At 29.3% G+C, this 19981-nt stretch overlaps 1 protein-coding gene and 1 non-coding gene across 2 annotated transcripts; one reads left to right on the top strand and one right to left on the bottom strand.

Moving 5' to 3' along the window:
* Positions 1–388: 388 nt before the first annotated feature.
* Positions 389–2621, top strand: LOC145035113 (DNAJ heat shock N-terminal domain-containing protein). Its single transcript, XM_078983702.1, has 4 exons — positions 389–885; positions 1321–1577; positions 1664–1847; positions 1938–2621. Exons 1-4 carry the CDS (start codon positions 514–516, stop codon positions 2574–2576), a joined length of 1452 nt encoding a protein of 483 aa, XP_078839828.1. The 5' UTR covers positions 389–513; the 3' UTR covers positions 2577–2621.
* A 16882-nt stretch (positions 2622–19503) lies between these two features.
* Positions 19504–19606, bottom strand: LOC145038091 (U6 spliceosomal RNA). The gene has a single exon (XR_013679160.1). It is a non-coding gene; the product is annotated as a U6 spliceosomal RNA (small nuclear RNA).
* Between the last annotated feature and the right edge of the window lie 375 nt (positions 19607–19981).

The raw sequence follows: 19981 nt of genomic DNA, 5'->3' as shown, positions 1-19981 counted from the left end.
CATATTTAATTAAAATAAAAAGAAGTTTTTTTTTTTCTTTTGTAAATTTAATTAAATTACCGTATTGAACCCATATATTATACGTATTGGATTAGGGAGAAAGTTAATTAATAAATCAAAAAACCATTTATTCAAAACATGCTAAATAAATCAAGTGAATTATACATATTGGATTTGGGAGAAAGTGAACTAATAAATCAAAAAACCATTTATTCAAAACATGTTAAAAAAATCAACTCAAAAACCCATTATAAAACATATGATTATTCATATGAAAAAATAGAATTAATAATTATTTTGATAAAACCCATCCCCTGTTTTAGCATTTTTGTGAATTTCTAAAATTGGTTTGATCAGGATAAATGGGTTAGTGGCAGGGGAAAAAAAGAGAAAACAAAAAAGGAAAAAGGAATAAAATATCTGTCTACTCTCTCACGGCTCAACTACAAAATTTCTTTCATCTCTGCGTCTCCTCCTGCCCCCACCTCCACTCCCATCCGATCGGAGCTCACCATGCATTCCATGATCTTTTCACCGTACACACTAACGCCATCAAGTTCATCGATCATACCACTAACATCTGTCAAATCCAAATCATCCATCACCGCATCTCCAAATTTTTGGAGAAAGTCTCGCTCTGATTCTGCTTCGGTGATATGTAATGTTTCAGGAACTTCATCTTCTTCTATCACTGATTTCGATCTGTATGATCTGCTCGGTGTCGATAGTTCCTCCGACCATTTGGCGATAAAACAGGCGTACAGGTCACTGCAAAAGAAATGTCATCCGGATATAGCCGGAGCGGCGGGACACGACATGGCAATCATTCTCAATGAAGCCTATGCTGTTCTATCTGATCCTCTTTCACGTTTCTCTTATGACAAGGTTTGTTTCAATTGCTATCTCTTCGCTCAATTTTGATTATGGAAGTTTAACTTATTTACTTTTCGAATTCAAGTTGATGTTCATACCGTTTGTTCTGAAATCGATCGTTTATATGCGGATTCATAAATTAATGCTTAGATCGTTAAGTACTGAAGTTGAATTATTGCTCCAGAAAACATTAGATGCTTAATTAATTACAACATATTCAAGATTAATTGCAATGTTTCAAACATTTAAAGTTGAAATTGACTTGCCATTTTAATCAGATCAATGATAATATTGATTTTGTTCGAAGGTTTACTTTGGGTTTGAAAGTTGGAACCTACAAGCTATTTCAAATCATTTTCCCTCCAAGTTTCCTATGATTAAAATATAATATAAAGCTTCAAATAATAATCAAAGATTTCATATGCATAATTGAGGTTTCTCATACAGGAGCAAGCTAAGGTTGCAGATTTCAAAGGTTATACAGGAAAACCAATATACTCAGTATGGTATGGATCCGAGAGTGAGCAGAGAGCTATCTTTGTTGATGAAGTCAAATGCATTGGCTGCTTAAAATGCGCCTTATTTGCCGAAAACACATTTGCAATTGAATCTGTTTATGGTAGAGCTCGAGTCATTGCTCAATGGGCTGACTCAGAAAACAAAATTCAAGAAGCCATTGACGCATGCCCTGTTGATTGCATCTCGTAAGCTTATGAATTTTGACAAACACCTACAAATGTTATACATAAAAATCAAATATTATGTTCTGATTTTTTAAAAACTTTTCTAGAATGGTGGAGAGGTCGAAACTTGCAGCATTAGAGTTCCTGATGTCAAAGCAGCCACGTGGCAATGTTAGAATTGGTGCAGGAAATACCGTGGGCACTCGTGTATCAAATATCTTCGTTGAGGTTGATAAATTCCAAGATCAATTTCATGCAGTCATGGAGAAACAATCTTCAAAGCATTCCAAGGTTCGTAAGTCTTGAAATAATATGATTCTAAAATCAAATTCAGGATATGTTTTTGCTTCATGTTTACCAAATTCCGTATATATATATCAGGAACAAGACCTACATTGGGAAGCACGGATGTCTGCAATTCAAGTCATCAGATCATTCACAAACTGGTTATACTGGAAACCACCCATTCCAGGAATGCCTGCATCTCAAACAAGTAGAAAATTATTACAAATTCCAGAAAACTGCACACAATCAAACTCACCAGACATCAACAAGCTAAAAGAAGCTGTTGCTGCTCGAAAACAATCACAAACAGCTACAAAATCAAAACCAAACGATTCACCAGAATACTGGACTCCATCGGCATTCATCCTCCCGGAATCAACAAAGAACAATTCCGACCCTACAGCTTCACCTAATATGACAGCTAGTAAGAAACCTAAGGGGGAATCATACAGTGAAAAGTTTGTGGGTTCAAAGATTCGAAGGAGGAGTAATGGTTATGAAATTGGTGTTCCTGTTGGGATGGCTGTTGTTGCAGCAGTTGTAGTTAGGGTAAAACTTGGAGATGCTTCTGGTGGTGGAATTGAAACGCATGTTGGTGGTTCGTTGTTACTGGATGTGGTTAATAGTTCATGGCTGCAAGTCATTCTGGCTGGTGTTACGTGGTATCTTGTTGGTATGGCTGCGGTTGAACTTTTAGCGGTCTTTAGGATAAAATCGGATGACACTGTAGAATGAATAAAACAATAAAATAATATATGTATATATATGTTATAGGTTAAATTGTGTTAGTCTTAGGTTATGAATACATGCCCCATGAATTTACTGAAATGGAACCTAGTGCTAGTGCTTATCACTTGAGATTTAAACACTAATAAATATTAAATAATAGACTAAATAGAGTGAGTCTATGATCAAGCTTCAATTTAAAGATGGTCTGCCATTCAAAAGAACCGGTGTAAGATAGTAGTCATCATGATCTTCATACTTTACAAATTTTTCTAATTATATTAAAGGGTTAGTGTCACTCTTACGCTGTGAACTTTAGGTTTTCGATGTCTTTTGTTAACTATTCCTTTTTAGTATTCTAACCGATTATTTTGAAGATAAAGAGGTCATCCGGTTGCAAAGCTTACATGGTATGCCACATGGCATGACATTTTGGTAAGCAAAGATTACACATGTGGCGCCGATACACAGACGGTTTTTTTCTTTTATATATATATATATATATATATATATATATATATATATATATATATATATATATATATATATATATATATATATATATATATATATATATATATAGTCAAGATCAAATAAGAAGAAATTTTTGGTAGGAAGGTAAGAAGTTTTTTTTTTTCTACATATTTTTTTCGCGAACGAACAAAATGAATCATTAGATAATTCATTTGTAAGATGATTCACAATAAAAAATTCTCAAAAAAACATCTCGATGATTTATTTATACAATGATTTTGTTGTTATTCACTAAAATTGTCATAAAAATGAATTTTTTCTTAATTTACTTAAAAATGAATCATAAAGATGTTTTTTTTGGAATTTTTTCTTGTGAATCATCTTACAAATGAATCATCTAGTGATTCATTTATTTTGTTCGTCAAAAAAATATGTAGAAAAAAAACTTCTTACCTTCCTACAAAAAAAAAAAAAATTCTACCTGATCTATCTATATATATATATATATATATATATATATATATATATATATATATATATATATATTAAAGTTATGAAAGTTAGAAATACTAACTTCCTAAGTGTTTGGCAAGATTGGTCCCTAAGGTTATGTATGTTTGCTCTTTTTTTTTTTGTCAATTTTTTTTGTTACTTTTGCTCCTCAACTTGAGCCTCTCATATAGGCTCTAAGACTAGGGTAATCACCGTCATCCTTAGGTACAAATCCTTGATGAGGGCAGCAACTGCCTTGCGGCTAAGAATATTTGCCACCACATTGGCCTTCCTGCAGACCGATGCTGGATCGACCAGTGATTGTGTTCATTGATGACATTTTGGTGTATTCAAAGTCCAGGGAGCAGCATCAGGAGCATTTGCGGGAGGTTTTAAAAAACTACTTACAACATTCACCCTTCACCTTTATGCTTTTGTTCACAAACAACCCTTTCACTTTCGTTTGAATTTCTCATAACCATCGCCTTTTGATGTGTGTGAAACGAACTAGTTTTAATCCTACTAACTTAAACACAAAGACAAACACACGAAAGACAGTGTACCTAAGGCTGTAAACGAACTGAACGTTCGGCGAACCGTTCGTGAACTGTTCGGCGGGAAGTTCGTTTATGTTCGTTTATTTAATAAATAAACAAACATGAACAAAAATTATCGTTCGTTTAGTTAAATGAACGAACATGAACAATGGTCTCGTTCGTTCATTTATGCTCGTGAACTTTCGTTTACGTTCGTTTATGTTGGTTCGTTTAAGTTTATTTATATTCATTTATATTCAATTAGTTTTTATTATATTGCTATATTATATGTTCGTTTATGTTCATATATGTTCAATTGTGTTTTTTTTTTTAATTTTATTTATTTATTTATTTTTTTTTATCTTTGTTCGTTTATGTTCGTTTAGCATGTTCACGAACATAAATGAACGAACATGAACAAAGTAATTTGTTAAACGAACGAACACGAACAAGAAAATCTCGTTCGTTTATCCGTTCGTGTTCGTTTGTTGTTCGACTAACTTAAATGAACGAACATGAACAAGATCTTGTTCGTGTTCGTTTGGTTCGTTTACAGCCCTAAGTGTACCTATCGATTAGCAGTTTAGTTCAGGTAAGTAGGGTATCGAACACAGGGAACGGTAAACAATTAAAATAGATGCTAATATTATCTAAATAAAAGAAGTAATAGAAAGGGGGTTTCTCTAGTTTTGCAAGACTAGAAACTTAAATACTTTACTAACACGCAAACTAAGCAACTAATAGCTAAGAAAACAAAGATCAACTAAATTCAATGATTAAAAAGGCCTTCTGTTTAGGTTCGAATCATTTGTTCCCATGGATGATTTTATGGTAAATATATCGGATTAATTCTTCATTGGTTACCGACTAAAGTGATTAGATTCACATTCGCTATAGCTAATCCTTAGAAAACATATTAATTCAAGCAATGACCAGTTGTCTAAATTAATGAATTTCCTAGTTTGTTGATTCGGGTTTAGAAAGACTTGTAATTAGCTAATCAAATTGGTGATTCAATTAACCTCTTATTGATGGTGTATCACACAAGCTCACACATTAACTTACCTATCTTCAAGTTAATTCTAGTTTCACATTCGTTATTCCTAGACATACAACTATGTGGTCACGTAAATCATATGAAATTAGCAACTAAGAGATGTTCATACAACTTAATTACTGATTTATTAACAGAAGAATAGTTATTGTTAACACATAAGGTTTTTTAACAAGCTTAATAAAACATAATCATCAATTAAAATTAATCCTAATCAAATAATCAATCCATGTTCACAAATTCATCTACCTAAACAGAAGTTATGAGTTTTTAGCTCATGATTACAGCAGAAACAAGCACAAAAACGAAATCAATTGGTAAAAACATAGTTCAAACAAGAGATTAGGTAAGAGTAAACTTGATTTTGACTTGATTCTCCTTAAAATTGAATGTAGGGTTGATTCCCTTGCTTCCCACGCTCCAACAACACCTTTAGTCGACAATTGGCCTCCAAGGGTTCATCTATATACTAGTGTATCGATCTGAAAGTCCCTTTATATAGATTTTCACAAAACAGGGGCTACTCGGCGAGTCCGTCACTTAAAACCCGTGTACGGCAAGTCAGCGCGTCCAGAATCGCGAAAGTTCAATACAACTCGCCGAGTAATCGACCCTACTCGCCGAGTACATTTCGAATCAGCATTTTCTCAAAACACGAAAGTCGTCCCAAATTGTGTCTACTTTGCAGAACATTTTGAATCTCGTCAATCGGAGTTACGGTTCATGAGATATGGCCAAAACACTGACGAGGGGTCAAGCTGTCCAACAACATCCTTCTTTCTTCAAAATCCAAGATCCAAGCGTCCAATCGCCAGTTCCGCTTCCTTTTCTATCCGAGCATGTCTTTGTTACTGAAAATGAAATATTTAAGCTAATTAAGCACCTTTTGTTCATTAAATGAGACAAAATCAACATAAAGTATTAAGATCATGCATGAATTTTATAACTAAATATGCCCATATCACATTTTATTACATATTATTAGTATTTAGTTTTTTGGTAGAAATGATCCCTCATTATTATTATTATTATTATTATTATTATTATTATTATTATTATTATTATTATTATTATTATTATTATTATTATTATTATTATTATTATTATTATTATTATTGTTAGATAAAATTACACGATTGGTCCCTGTGGTTTACCAGATTTAACATATTGAGAACAACGATAGAAACCGAAATCACTCTTTTACTCCTAATCCAATTTTTTTTATTAATTTATATTTCTCTTTTTGGTTTTAAATTAATGTTTTATTTATTAGAAAATACTCACCCAATACCATACAGCCACCCACCAGCTGCCATCACCACCACCACCACCGCCAAAATAACATAAATGCTCAATATGGTTTACCCGTCGTCACAAATTCAGTCCCTACTACCTTAAAAGACCAAATTACCCTCACATTAACGGACAAAAAACAACGATCTATATTTTCCGGATTGGTTTTCCGGCCGTTGCCATACATGACAATAAAGTTCAATTTGTGAGACAATTTCTTTATTTTCCTTATTTATTGCAAGAAATAATGATTTAGATTTCTTTATTTATGTAATTAGATGACATTGTTTATCTTCCTTTACTAGATTATCTCAATGCAATTCAACATGCTACTTTACTTTACAAAAAATACCTTCCGACCCCGGCAACGCCGGGGACTCTTTTCTAGTTGTTATTATTATTATTATTATTATTATTATTATTATTATTATTACAAAACCAATTATCATGATTAAATTCAAGAGTCAAGACATCAAAAATGATTCCCAATTGCAAAGCATCATTTCTCTTCCCGATTGTTAAATCCTGACCACCACCACCCTATTGATTACTATTCTCCACCACTGACCAACATCCTCCACCGTCCATCACCATCTTTCGTAACAAAATAATCAAACAAAAAATAGCTAATCGAAAAGAGCCCTCTTTTAAATCCTTTGGAACCAATATAATCCCCCAAAATAGTCTTATGTGCAAATTACAACCTAATACATTATTATCAGGCCGGTCCCCCAAAATAGTCTCATGTGCAAATTACAACCTAATACATTAGTATGAGACCAATCCTCCAAAATAGTCTCATGTGCAAATTACAACCTAATACATTATTATCAAGGCCGGTCCGTTGATTTTAGGGTCTTGTACGCAACTAAAAAATTGTCCCATAACTATAATTTTTTTTTTACTTATAATCAAAATTCATTAATACTATCATAATTGTTATAACAATATTTATAACCTAATTATATATATTATATATATATATATATATATATATATATATATATATGTTATTTTGTTTTACTAACTATTGTGTGCCAGAATGTACAGCTCTAGACCACATGATGAAATAGAATCAAAGATCATGATCTGAGAATCTATAATATTACAATATGGTAACATGTAATATATAATCACATAAATTTCAACATAAGTGTATTTTGGACAATTAACCATATTTAAATAAGGAAAATTTCAGATTTTAAGGGATCATTAATTATCTTAATTTTAAAAATATGATTTTTTAAAATTAATTTTAATTTTAATTTTAATTTCAACTTAATTTTGAATAATATCAGAATTTATTCTGTCAGAATAGCCAAATGTTAACCATAAATTAGTAAAGATATTACCGATTTTGGTTTTACAAAATTTCATTCAACATATTTTAAAAAGATGTTTAAAGATTTATACAACACATTATCAATAATAACATTTTTATATGAAACATGTTTTATTCTTTAAGAATTACTAATTACATTAATTCTTACGGAATAAGACTATAAACAACAATTACATTCATTCTGAAAAAAATGACTAAAAAATGGTTACAAATTACATTTGTTCTTGAAGGTTGAAACTAAAAATGATTAAAAAGGAAAAAAAACTTCAAAAGCACTTATCAATTGTGAAAGAATATTATTGTTAAGAATCATTTTATACATACTAGCAGAATACATTCTGCTAGAATATACTCTTGTTCTCTCCATATTTTCTTCTTTTTCCATATCAATGACAATGTCTTAAAAAACCTAAATCCATAAAGAAAAATCATTAGTTTGAACAATGATCTTTGCAAATTTAAAATAAAAAATAAAAATAAATTGAGATCAAATCTCTTGGTAATGCACACTTATCTACTAAAAATTCTTCCAACATATAAATCGTAAAATTATGTTAGAATGCAACAGTAAAATTTTGTTGAAATACATTATCAACATATAAATACTAAAATTTTATCAGAATAAAACAGTAAAATTCTAGAGAATTTATTATCAGATTTTATCCTCTCAATTTATTAACAATCAAATGAATAATTGATATCTAACCATGGTTTTTATCCTCTCATGTTACTTATTCCTGACACTTTATATATTCTGACAAAATATAAAGAATACATAGGATGCATAAACATATATACTTATCTGTTGCTTAAAAAACTGATGATTGTGTTCCAAAATCAAAATCAAAAAACAATTGGATGTAAAATCTATTGTCATGATTGAGGTAAATAATTTCTATAGTTAAGTACAAGTTGCTACATCACATAAACAATCTTTTATTTTCCAGTTACAAATACCTAGATTTCAACTATGTATTTTATCGAACACGTGGTGTGCTTCTTCAGTTTCTTCAAAAAAAAAAAAAATTAGTGAGAGTCTTACTGATCATCATGTCGCCATTGATGGCGACATCCATGGAGTTGATAACTCCTTCTGTAAATAATCGCTTGGTTCTGAACATCGCTTCTCTTTTTTCTTTCGCCACTGAAACAACATGTTGTCTTTTCCTTTGTACATCTGCATTCCCAATTGCAGTTTCGCATAAATATAATTGAAATCACTTGTGATTTGTCAAATTCAAACTCTTTCAATCGTTCGTTTCTCCCAAAACCCAAATTAAAGCTTCAAATTTCAAGTAAATAGGGAACTGTATGATGCATAAAAGGGGTCAGATTCATCCAGACAACATGAAATGGATTCATCGCTACATCATCCCAATACACAGAAATAGCTGGAAGAGAGAAAAACCAGAGTCAAATTCCATGTGCTATGAATTGTAGAGAAAGCAAGCATGCATGTATTCTTGATCGGTGGCAGCGTTCGATGGCGGTGGCGAAGTCGATCGGTGTTGGGTGAAAGCCGAAGAGAATGGAAAATGGGTGAAGGGATCGACGACAATTGTAATTTTCAATCGTAGGGTTTTTTGGGTTTGACTTTGATATCCAATATTTAAAGGGATGATAAATATATTAATTATCTACCATATTTAAATAAGTCAAAATTACTATAATACCCTTAAACGATTTATTTAATGATTTATTATTTCCTAAATTTTCATTGGTGCATACAGGACCAGACACACAATAGTTGTCAAAAACATTTAAACCTCTCTCTCTCTCTCTCTATATATATATATATATATATATATATATATATATATATATATAAAGGGATGATAAATATATTAATTGTCTACCATATTTAAATAAGCCAAAATTACTATAATACCCTTAAATGATTATTATTTTCTAAATTTTCATTGGTGCATACAGGGTCAGTCACACAATAGTCATCAAAAACATTTGAACCTCTGTCTCTCTCTCTCTCTCTATGTGTATATATATATATATATATATATATATATATATATATATATATATATATATATATATATATATATATGTTCAGGTTCATTTGAGACCATTCTAATTTTGTGAGACCGTGAGACCAAATTTAAAAATAATTTTAAAATGCAAAATAAATGGAAAAATCCAAAAATTCTTTTTTTAAATATTATTTTCGGAACTTGAATTAACTAAAAAAAATAAAAAAAAAATAAAAATAAAAAAAATTCTGTTTTTTTTTTTTTGAAAAATACGTGAAATATTCTAAATACAATATTACACTGACATATTCTAAAAAATAATTTTAAAATGCAAAATAAGTGGAAAAATCTAAAAATTCTTTTTTTAAATATTATTTTCGGAACTTGAATTAACTAAAAAAAATAAAAAATAAATAAAAAAAATTCTATTTTTTTTGAAAAATACGTGAAATATTCTAAATAGAATATTACACTGTACATATTCTAAAAATAATTTTAAAATACAAAATAAATGGAAAAATCAAAAAATTCTTTTTTTTAAATATTATTTTCGGAACATGAATTAACTAAAAAAATAAATAAAAAAAAATTAAAAAAAATAAAAATAAATAAAAAATGCGTCTCACGGTCTCACAAAATATAGGTGGTCTCAAATGAACCTAACCCTATATATATATATATATATATATATATATATATATATATATATATATATATATATATATATATATATATTGAGAGGTTATATTAATACATAAAAGATATTATAGGAAAATTATATTTTCAATACATAAAAGATATTATAGGAAAATTATATTTTCATGTAATTTAAATAATAAATAACATATTAATAATCTTATGGTTTGTAACACCTGTTTCCATTAACTTAGCTATTAGCTATGTCATAACAAAAAATTATTTGATTAATTAGAGACGTGGCATTATCAAGAAATTGAGTTTCAATTCCTATTCACATAAACAATCGTTATTATTATATAATAAATATGGTCATATAAATGTAGGGTTTTTTTTTTTTTTTTTTTTTTTTTTTTTTTTTTTTTTTTTTTTTTTTTTTTAAGTTATTGATATGGCCACAACTTTGTCGCAGAATTATTAGTATAGCCCATTTAACGAGTTTTAAGGTTAACTTGGTTAATTTTTTTGCAAATCAGTCCTAAAAGTTTATATTTGGTTTCTAAAGTTTGGAAAAAATTACACCACATGATTTTTTAACTTTATTTTTTCGTTTTTTGTATACTTTATCTATTTTCATTTTTTATAAATATATATACATTTTTTATTTTCTTTTTTGTATATACTTTATTTATTTTCATTTTTAACTTTATTTTATATCAATTTGATTTATTTACCTTTTTACCTTTTGTTTTCTATTTTATAGTATATATATATATATATATATATATATATATATATATATATATATATATGTATATATAGTATATTAGAGTTTTTTTTTTGTTTTTTTTCATATTTCTTTTCGTATTATATTTTAAGTTTTTCATCTTTTTATTTTTTTCTTATTTGTTTTCCAATTATTTATTTTTTGTATTTTTAACTTATATGGACTGAGTATTTTGAAAATCTTCCTAATTTAAAAAGCATGCACTTCCTAAGCCATTTTACAATGTAATATACAAGAAAAACGGATACTTATACATGAAATATATAATATAATTCCTACATAATATATGAACTAAAAACACATGATTATTTGGTTTCCTAAATGCTCAATTTTTACTTTGCAAATCGTTGAGTCCATTCTGCAGTTAACGCGTCATGTTTACTTCTGTCTACCAAGTACAAATGAGTAATTCCTGGAACTTGAGGTTTATCTGCAACAATTGAAAAAACAAAATTATCAACTTTATCCAAATTTCAGATTTTTAAAAATGCTAAAAGATTATAATATAACAATTCAAATAGAGAATTTAAGGATTAAACTATAACAAAAAGAATGAAATACATATAAGGGTTAGGATTGGTGAAGATTGATCTCAAAGCAAGTAGCACCTTTGAAATTGTTAAAGCACGACTCCAACTATTTTCTTCCAAGATATCCAAGCTAACATTGCATGTTGAATCTACATTGCAATGATATATTCGTGTTTTGAAATACAAAAAATAAAAACAAATAATTGGAAAACAAATAAGAAAAAAATATACAGATGAAAAAATTAAAATATAATACGAAAAGAAATATGAAAAAAAACTAAAAAAAACTCTAATATACTCTATATACACTATAAAATAGAAAACATAAGGTATAAAAGGTAAAAAAAATCAAATTGTTGAAAAATAAAGTTAAAAAATGAAAATAAATAAAATATATAGAAAAAGCAAATAAAAATGTATATATATTTATAAAAAAACCAAAAATAAATAAAGTATACAAAAAACGAAAAATAAAGTTAAAAAAACCATGTGGTGTAATTTTTTGCAAACCTCAGGAACTAAATTTGAACATTTTAGGATTGATTTTGCAAAAAATTTAACCAATTTAACCATAAAACTCGTTAAGTGAGCTAGAGTAATAATTCTGTGAAAAATTTGTGACCAAAGCAATAATAAAAAAATATCAGAGTTTTTTTTCAATTACGGATTAAAAATTTAGAGTTTTTATAATATTAACCATATATTATATTGTACATATTTTTTTTATTTCTTTTTTGAATAGAATAAAAATTAATAAAATATAATTTAATACAGTTATATTCATTTAGTAATAATATAACGAACATCTCTTCTCTAATAAATAAAAGTTTTTTTTGACACACGTCATATTTTCATTCAATTTGTTAAATGTCATTTTGTGATTATTTTAAATTAATTTCGTTTCCACATGTTATTTTATGAGTTTTTCTATTTTAATAAATTACATATTAATACTTTAATGTAATAATTGCAATAAATATAATAATAAATTAATATCAATTTTATCAATGGATTTATCTTCTTATTTCAAAATTTCCAAATTAAAGTTCATTAGTTTATTTTATTTATTTATTTAAATTTAAAAGATAAAAAAATCAATTTTAATAATTCATTATTTTTTTCTTATTTTGTTATAAATCCAAGGTTTTTAAATATTTAGACCTTCATATTTAATTTTTTTAATTAACCAATGTAATACATGAGTTTTACACCTAATTATATTCATAAATAAATAAGGCTTTATATCTTTTCTAATATTGAAGTTTTTTCATATTAGAATATATAACATAATTATTAGTAGAGTAATATTTATTCAACACAATGTAATTCATTATTATTTATGCATGATTAAAATAACAACCTACTTTGACCAATCAATATTTCATTCCAAATTTAAACATAAGTGAATATATACAAATGAGTAAAACAAAATGTAGATAGAAAAAAAAATTCAATATAGTTGTAATTATATAAAAAATCTAATACAATCATATTCATAAATGTAGAATGTATTATATTTATTTATTGAATAGAATTAAAATTAATAAAATATAAATAATACACTTGTATGCATTTAGTAATAACATAACAGATGTTATATTCATAATTAAATAAAGCTTTATATCTTTTTCTAATATTGTAGTTTTTCACATTGGAATATATAACACAATTATTAATAGAATAATATTTATTCAACACAATGTAATTCATTGTTATTTATGCATGATTAAAATAACAACCTATTTTAACCAATCAATCTAGGTATTTCGTTCTAGATTTAATCATAAGTCAATATATAAAAATGGATAAAACAAAATGTAGGTAGAAAAAATAATTCAATATAGTTGTATTATACAAAAAATCTAATAGTGGCGTATTTAAGAATTGAATGTAGTACATTTTTGTTTATTTCTTTTTGAATAGAATAAAAATTAATAAATACACTTATATTCATTTAGTAATACCATAACCGACATTATATTCATAAATAAATAAGGCTTTATATCTTTTCTAATATTGAAGTTTTTCATATTAGAATATATAACATAATTATCAGTAGAGTAGTATTTATTCAACACAATGCATTCATTGTTATTTATGCATGATTAAAATAACAATCCACTTTGACCAATCTAATAAGAATTTATATTATATTTTATATAATTCCAGATTTAATCATTAGTGAATATATATAAATAAATAAAACACAATGTAGGTAGAAAAAGTTCAATATAGTTAGTAATTATATAAAAAAATCTAATAAAATCCTATTTGTAGAATATATTATATTTTATATAGTTATTTATTTCTTTTGGATTCACTTATCGGATCGGATTAAACCGATCCATCTAAATGACCACTCTCCTATTAATCAAGTATAGGTTCATCAGAGTATATGTGTACTATGAGTGATGTTCATATGTTTGTGTTCTTATACATAAAATTTTGGGGTTTTTTTTTTATGTTTTCTTGTATTTTAGATTTCCTGATTTTTGTGTGTTCATCTGGAGAGACAAAGAGTTGTGTATGTGTGTGGTGTTCATCGGAGCTAGGTAAACTTTTTGATGACTAAAAGTTTTCGATGATTAAGGTTATAAAGGAAGCATCAGTGTCGGCAACGACGGTGGTGGTTTGTGTTGGCGACGACGGTGACGTTGACCGGTGGTGGTGGTCTTTTGCATTGTAAGAGAGAGAGAGAGAGAGAGAGAGAGAGATGTCATATTTTCTTTTAATCATAAAAGTAGTTAAATAAATAAAAAATTGAAAAAAAATAAAAAGTAAGAACAAAATCATCATTATAAAAAAATTTAAAACAAATTGGATCAAATTCGTAAAAAAATGAAAAGTTTGGACATCTGATGCTAGTCCAAACCTTTTTGAAAAAAAATGATAATTTTATTTAACCATAGGAACCTTGTGCAGTTTTGTCCACTTTTATAATAATCATGAATAAAAACATATAGCAATTACATATTGAATGATTAAAATCAATATATAGCCTGACGAAAGACATTATGTAAATAAATACATTGATAAATAATTCATGAAATGTGAAAATTTCATTAGAGTTTATAGATTAAAAAAATATTGATAATTAAGAAAGAAAAATATTAATCGGCAATATAAAATCAACCAAAGCATATCCCTAACCCCTAAAATCAAACTCAACAAACCAAATGTTGCTAAAATATGTGATATAAAATATCTTGTATTGCGTCTAGTGATTTTTATCTTAATTGGTACAATGGTATTAAAAGTATACATAATACATGATTTAATGTGAGAGTTGAATGAGGTGATATACCTAATTAGCATTTAATGGATTAAACTTTATTATTGTGGAATACCAGGGTCGGTCCTCAGGATTCAAATGCCCATGACGAACCGTAAAAAAGATCCTTAGGTCCTAAGGGGTGACGAATTAAATTATATAAATAGAGTTCTGTTTTTCTCATGTGAACGTGTGAATCATAAGTTATTTAGAGCAGTAACAAATCACAAGGTGGTGGTCAAAGTTTTCTTGGTGCGTCCTCTGGTGGTGTTTCTCCTGCGTGGTCGAAAAGCAAGGACAAACATTGGAATTAGAGGGGCTGCAACTAAAACTACAAAATAAAAATTATATAAAAAACTTTATTTTGTTCAAAGTTATGAAATATATAAAGCTCTTATAGTTTTTTATTATTATTATTATTATTATTATTATTATTATTATTATTATTAGTCCAGTTTCTAACAATTACTACTAGTGACTCTTAATTGATTTTCTTATCATTTTCTTTGGAAGCAAACCTGTATACTAATCTAATTAAAACTATATGTCACTTCAAATATGACAATTCAATAATAAAACAAAGTGTCAATAGAAAATTAAATGAATGAACAAATAAACGACTTACATATTTATTGATATTATTAAACAATTTAGTAACAAATACATATCCATTTATATGCTATGCAATAGGCAATTAGGCATCCATATAAAAAAGTAACAACTAGAATGTACTCTGAAGTGCATAGGAAATAGTTCTCTAATATAAAAAACAATCTAAAAAGCCTAAAATGTACTAGACTTAATTGTGTACTCTTCCTTATAATATATGTCATATTGCCAAAAATTAAACCCAGAAGCCTCTCACAAGAGAAGGATCACGATGCAAAAAAGAAGGAAAAGAACATGTCTTTGGACTTACAAGTGACTAAGGATGCAAAGGTGAATGGTGTGGAAGGGAGCTATTAGGTGTTCAGGTGGTCGGAGAGGTTTGCTCGAGCGGTGACTGTACGACTTGGAAGAGGCTGAAAACGTAGATGACACTTAGAGGAAACTGACAATGACGGAGACGACGGGAATGAGAGGATGAGAATGCGCTGAGGTTAAGAGATTCAAGTTTTCTCTTATAATTTTGAGACATTTTAACTTTTTTTTTTCTTCCATTTTTGTTTTATGGCTTTTAAATTGTTCAAAATTTGAAATTCTATGTTTAGTAGATCACGTTATCTTCCGCTTAATGTTTATTGGTATTTTTAAAAATTCTACTTTTTTATTTTTTTATTTTGTGATTTCACAATTCTTTTCAAGTTCTTAAAATCTGTCAATTTTTCTTCAACAATTTCACCGTTATCCAAAAGTCTTCATTCCTTCATCAAATTCTATAATATACAAAAAAGGGATAATGACTTGGGAGGGTAATAAGGTTTCCAATTTGTCCGTATTAGGTCACTAAGGTTTTTTTTGTGCGTATTAGACCAATATGGTTGTTATTACCGTTTAGAAATAGTCCTTTTACCGGTTTTAATGGGTAAAAAGGACTATTTTTAGACGGTAATAGCAACCATATTGGTCTAATACGCACAAAAAAACCTTAGTGACCTAATACGGACAAACTGGAAACCTTATTACCCTCCTAAGTCATTAACCCTAATTATTTAGAAAACATGCTTACTAATCAATGTGACTGATTTGTTTGACTAAAAATAGTTGCTTCCATTTAAACTTATCTCACAACCCTTCTGTAACGCCCGTGTTTCTAGGCTTGCCATTTTTTAGCAATGTAATAGTCTAGGTTAACCTTGTAACTCAACTTGAAATAATAAGAATGTATTATTTGTGAATTATTTGAATTATGTGATTTATGTGTGTATTTTCTTAATTTTATAATTTAATAAATTAAGAATAAAATAAGCGTCAAAATTTAAGTGTGAGATAAGCCCGACATCTTTGGATAAAGTTGTAGTGGTCGAAACAAGGATTCCGGAGATATAAGGAATGCCAAAATCCGAGTTATAACGAAGAAGTTATGACCTGTCGAAGTTTCGCGACAGAACCGACACGACGCTGAATGATGTAAAATATGAATTTAAGATAGAGCGATATTTAGCCTTAGCGATCTAAACGAAAGTCGTAGATTTCGTTAAACCGAGAGCGTGCATAAAAGGAACGCCCAAATCTGACTTCGTATGAGGAAGTTATGATTTTTCTAAGTTTCGACTTAGCAGTATACAGCCCGAATACTCGATTTGAGATCGAGCGGTTTTTAGCCGAAACAATCTAAATGAGAATCGAAGATCCTGCTGTTAGTAGTGAAACAATGAAAAGTTAGGCGAGAACGGACGTCAGACGAAGAAGTTATGAATTTATAACGAAGTTTTTCTGTCCCGACCTTCTAAAAATAAATAATAAAAATAAAAGTCAAAATTAGCCGACGGAGTCTAAATGAAAGTTGTAGAGTATGGTCTGACCTTCGCGTGGATATAAAGAACGTCGAAAACGGAGCTCGTATGTGAAAGTTACGCAATTTAGAAGTTTGACAAGTCAATTACGCCCCGCGTAATTTGAGTACGCCCCGCGTACTCAGTCGGATGCAACTTGTCTGACCAATACTCGAGTGCCACCAATCGACGCACGCAGTGACGTCAAAGTACGCCCCGCGTAACCCGAGTACGCCCCGCGTAATTTGAGTACGCCCCGCGTAATCCCAGACCCAGCAGCCTATAAATAGAACTCGAATTCAGCCATTTTCTCTTGTTCAAACTCTTCCCTCTCTCTAAGTTTTGCCTCGTTTTGCGTGTCGTTTATACCCCAAAGCCCCGGTAATATTACCGAGCCCCGAAGTAAGATCCGAAGCCCCGAGGATCCCGAAGAGCGTTATTCCCGAGCCGAAACGCTGCCCGCGAGGAGCCCGGTTTTGTGAAGATCTTCCAGATCTACGGAGAAACACCTCTTCTACAAGCCGTAGTGCTGCCCGATCATCTTTTGATCAAGTGAGTGTGTAGTTATTTTCATTCCAACGCAATATTATGAAGTATTTCCTATAAAATACGTGTTATGTGTATATACTTGGTTGCTATACGTGTGAGTGTATATTCACTCTCTTCTATCTTATAGATATGATGTATTCTTTATGAAATACGTGTTATGTGTGTATGCCTCATCTGTTATGTGGAATATGTATTGATTAAAACATGTTATACAGGTTTTTAAACTATGTATAAAAATGTATATTTTTATCTACTAATATGTTGGGTAGAACATGGGTAGATAATTGGTGTGTAATAAACAGATGAGAGGCCTCGGTGTTATTGGTGTTATTCTAGTCATTCAGCAGAGTATGGATGACGACCACAGACTATTCTAGACTGTCCTGTGGAACACTAGCAGGCTCATTACCTGTAGGTGTTGTGAACGACGTGTTCACCGGTGTACTCTATCCCCCACATGGTTGCCTTTAGGACACTTAATGTTGAGGAAGCCCCTCTGCAGTAATGTCCATCCCGATGAAAAATCCTGAAATAGGTTCCTTATAATAGACGTTATTTTTAGGAACGTAAGATGAGGATAACGGGAATGGGTAATCGGGTTTATTGTTGATTGTTGAAATTAAATATAATTATTGTGGGTTGAAAACCCTATATGCTCACCAGGCTCCCAAGCCTGACCCACTCAGTTGATTTATTTTACAGGAAGTGGCGCAAGAGCTTAAGATGGGCGAACATCAAGTTGTTTTTGTTTACAAGTCTGTATATGTATATATATGTATCGAAACATGACATCCCGACTTTTGATTTTGAAATGAAATCATATTTCTTTATGAAATGTTTTGATAAATATCTATTTTATCATGTTTTGTTTTTGGGAACAAATTCCGCATCTCTTTTAAAATTAAAAGGATTTACTCTGAAAATTATTTTAAAAAGCATAAATGAAATCGGACTTTTCTGGCCGAGATTTTGGGGATGTCACACCTTCCAGAACTTCTAAGTCCAAAAACTTATATGATTGATGATCTTCATTACATAAATATGCAACATTTTCTCAATAACTTCTTTTTTGTCATTTAAATGTTTACATGAAGACATCCATATGTATAAAAACAAAATATCACTTTGATACCTCCCATCAATGTCTACATTTGATAACGAATGGAAATGTAAAACCAACAGTAACTTGCAGATGATGCCTATTATTAATTATTTTATAAAAAGCAAAACCACAACATGAACTAAGAAATTGAAGTTGCAAAATTAATCAAAATCAGCACATAAACAAACACATACAGACTGTATACAACACATAAATGGAAGTTTATAAAGCATGAAACTTAATGACAGGAAAAGTAAAAAACTTAAAGGAGACTTTATAGAAAGAAAGATCACTCTTACTTGCCACAAATGGTTGAATACATCAACAAGAAGATCAATCTGACCATAGAATCCACATGTTGTCTGATTATGACTTCAGTAGATAAACTACTGAAACGTAAGAATTGCAATTGAACTCTATTAGCATTTGAAAAGGGAATTAGGGTTAAATTTTTTTTTGGACCATTTCTTGATTTGTGTGTGTCATCCTTGCGCAGGGGCCATGCTAATCTTCTCTGTATCGTTCTAATTTTATCGGATGTCCCCAAAGGGACGACTATAGATGAAGAGCTTCGTCATATAGAGGAGTAGCAGGTTATATGGGATGACGCGAGTTCTAAACGAAGTAGTTTACTGTTGATGGTCATATATTCACAATGTCTTTAAAATTAGGGTTAATGACTTAGGAAGGTAATAAGGTTTCCAGTTTGTCCGTATTAGGTCACTAAGGTTTTTTTGTGCGTATTAGACAAATATGGTTGTTATTACCGTTTAGAAATAGTCATTTTTACCCATTAAAACCGGTAAAATGACTATTTCTAAACGGTAATAACAACCATATTGGTCTAATACGCACAAAAAAAACCTTAGTGACCTAATACGGACAAGCTGGAAACCTTATTACCTATCCCTACAAAAAAAGAGCCCCT

This window comes from Lactuca saligna, chromosome 3, assembly GCF_052625555.1.
Source record: "Lactuca saligna cultivar CGN05327 chromosome 3, ASM5262555v1, whole genome shotgun sequence".
Classification (NCBI taxonomy): Eukaryota; Viridiplantae; Streptophyta; class Magnoliopsida; order Asterales; family Asteraceae; genus Lactuca; species Lactuca saligna.
This window is presented reverse-complemented; position numbering and strand designations above follow the sequence as displayed.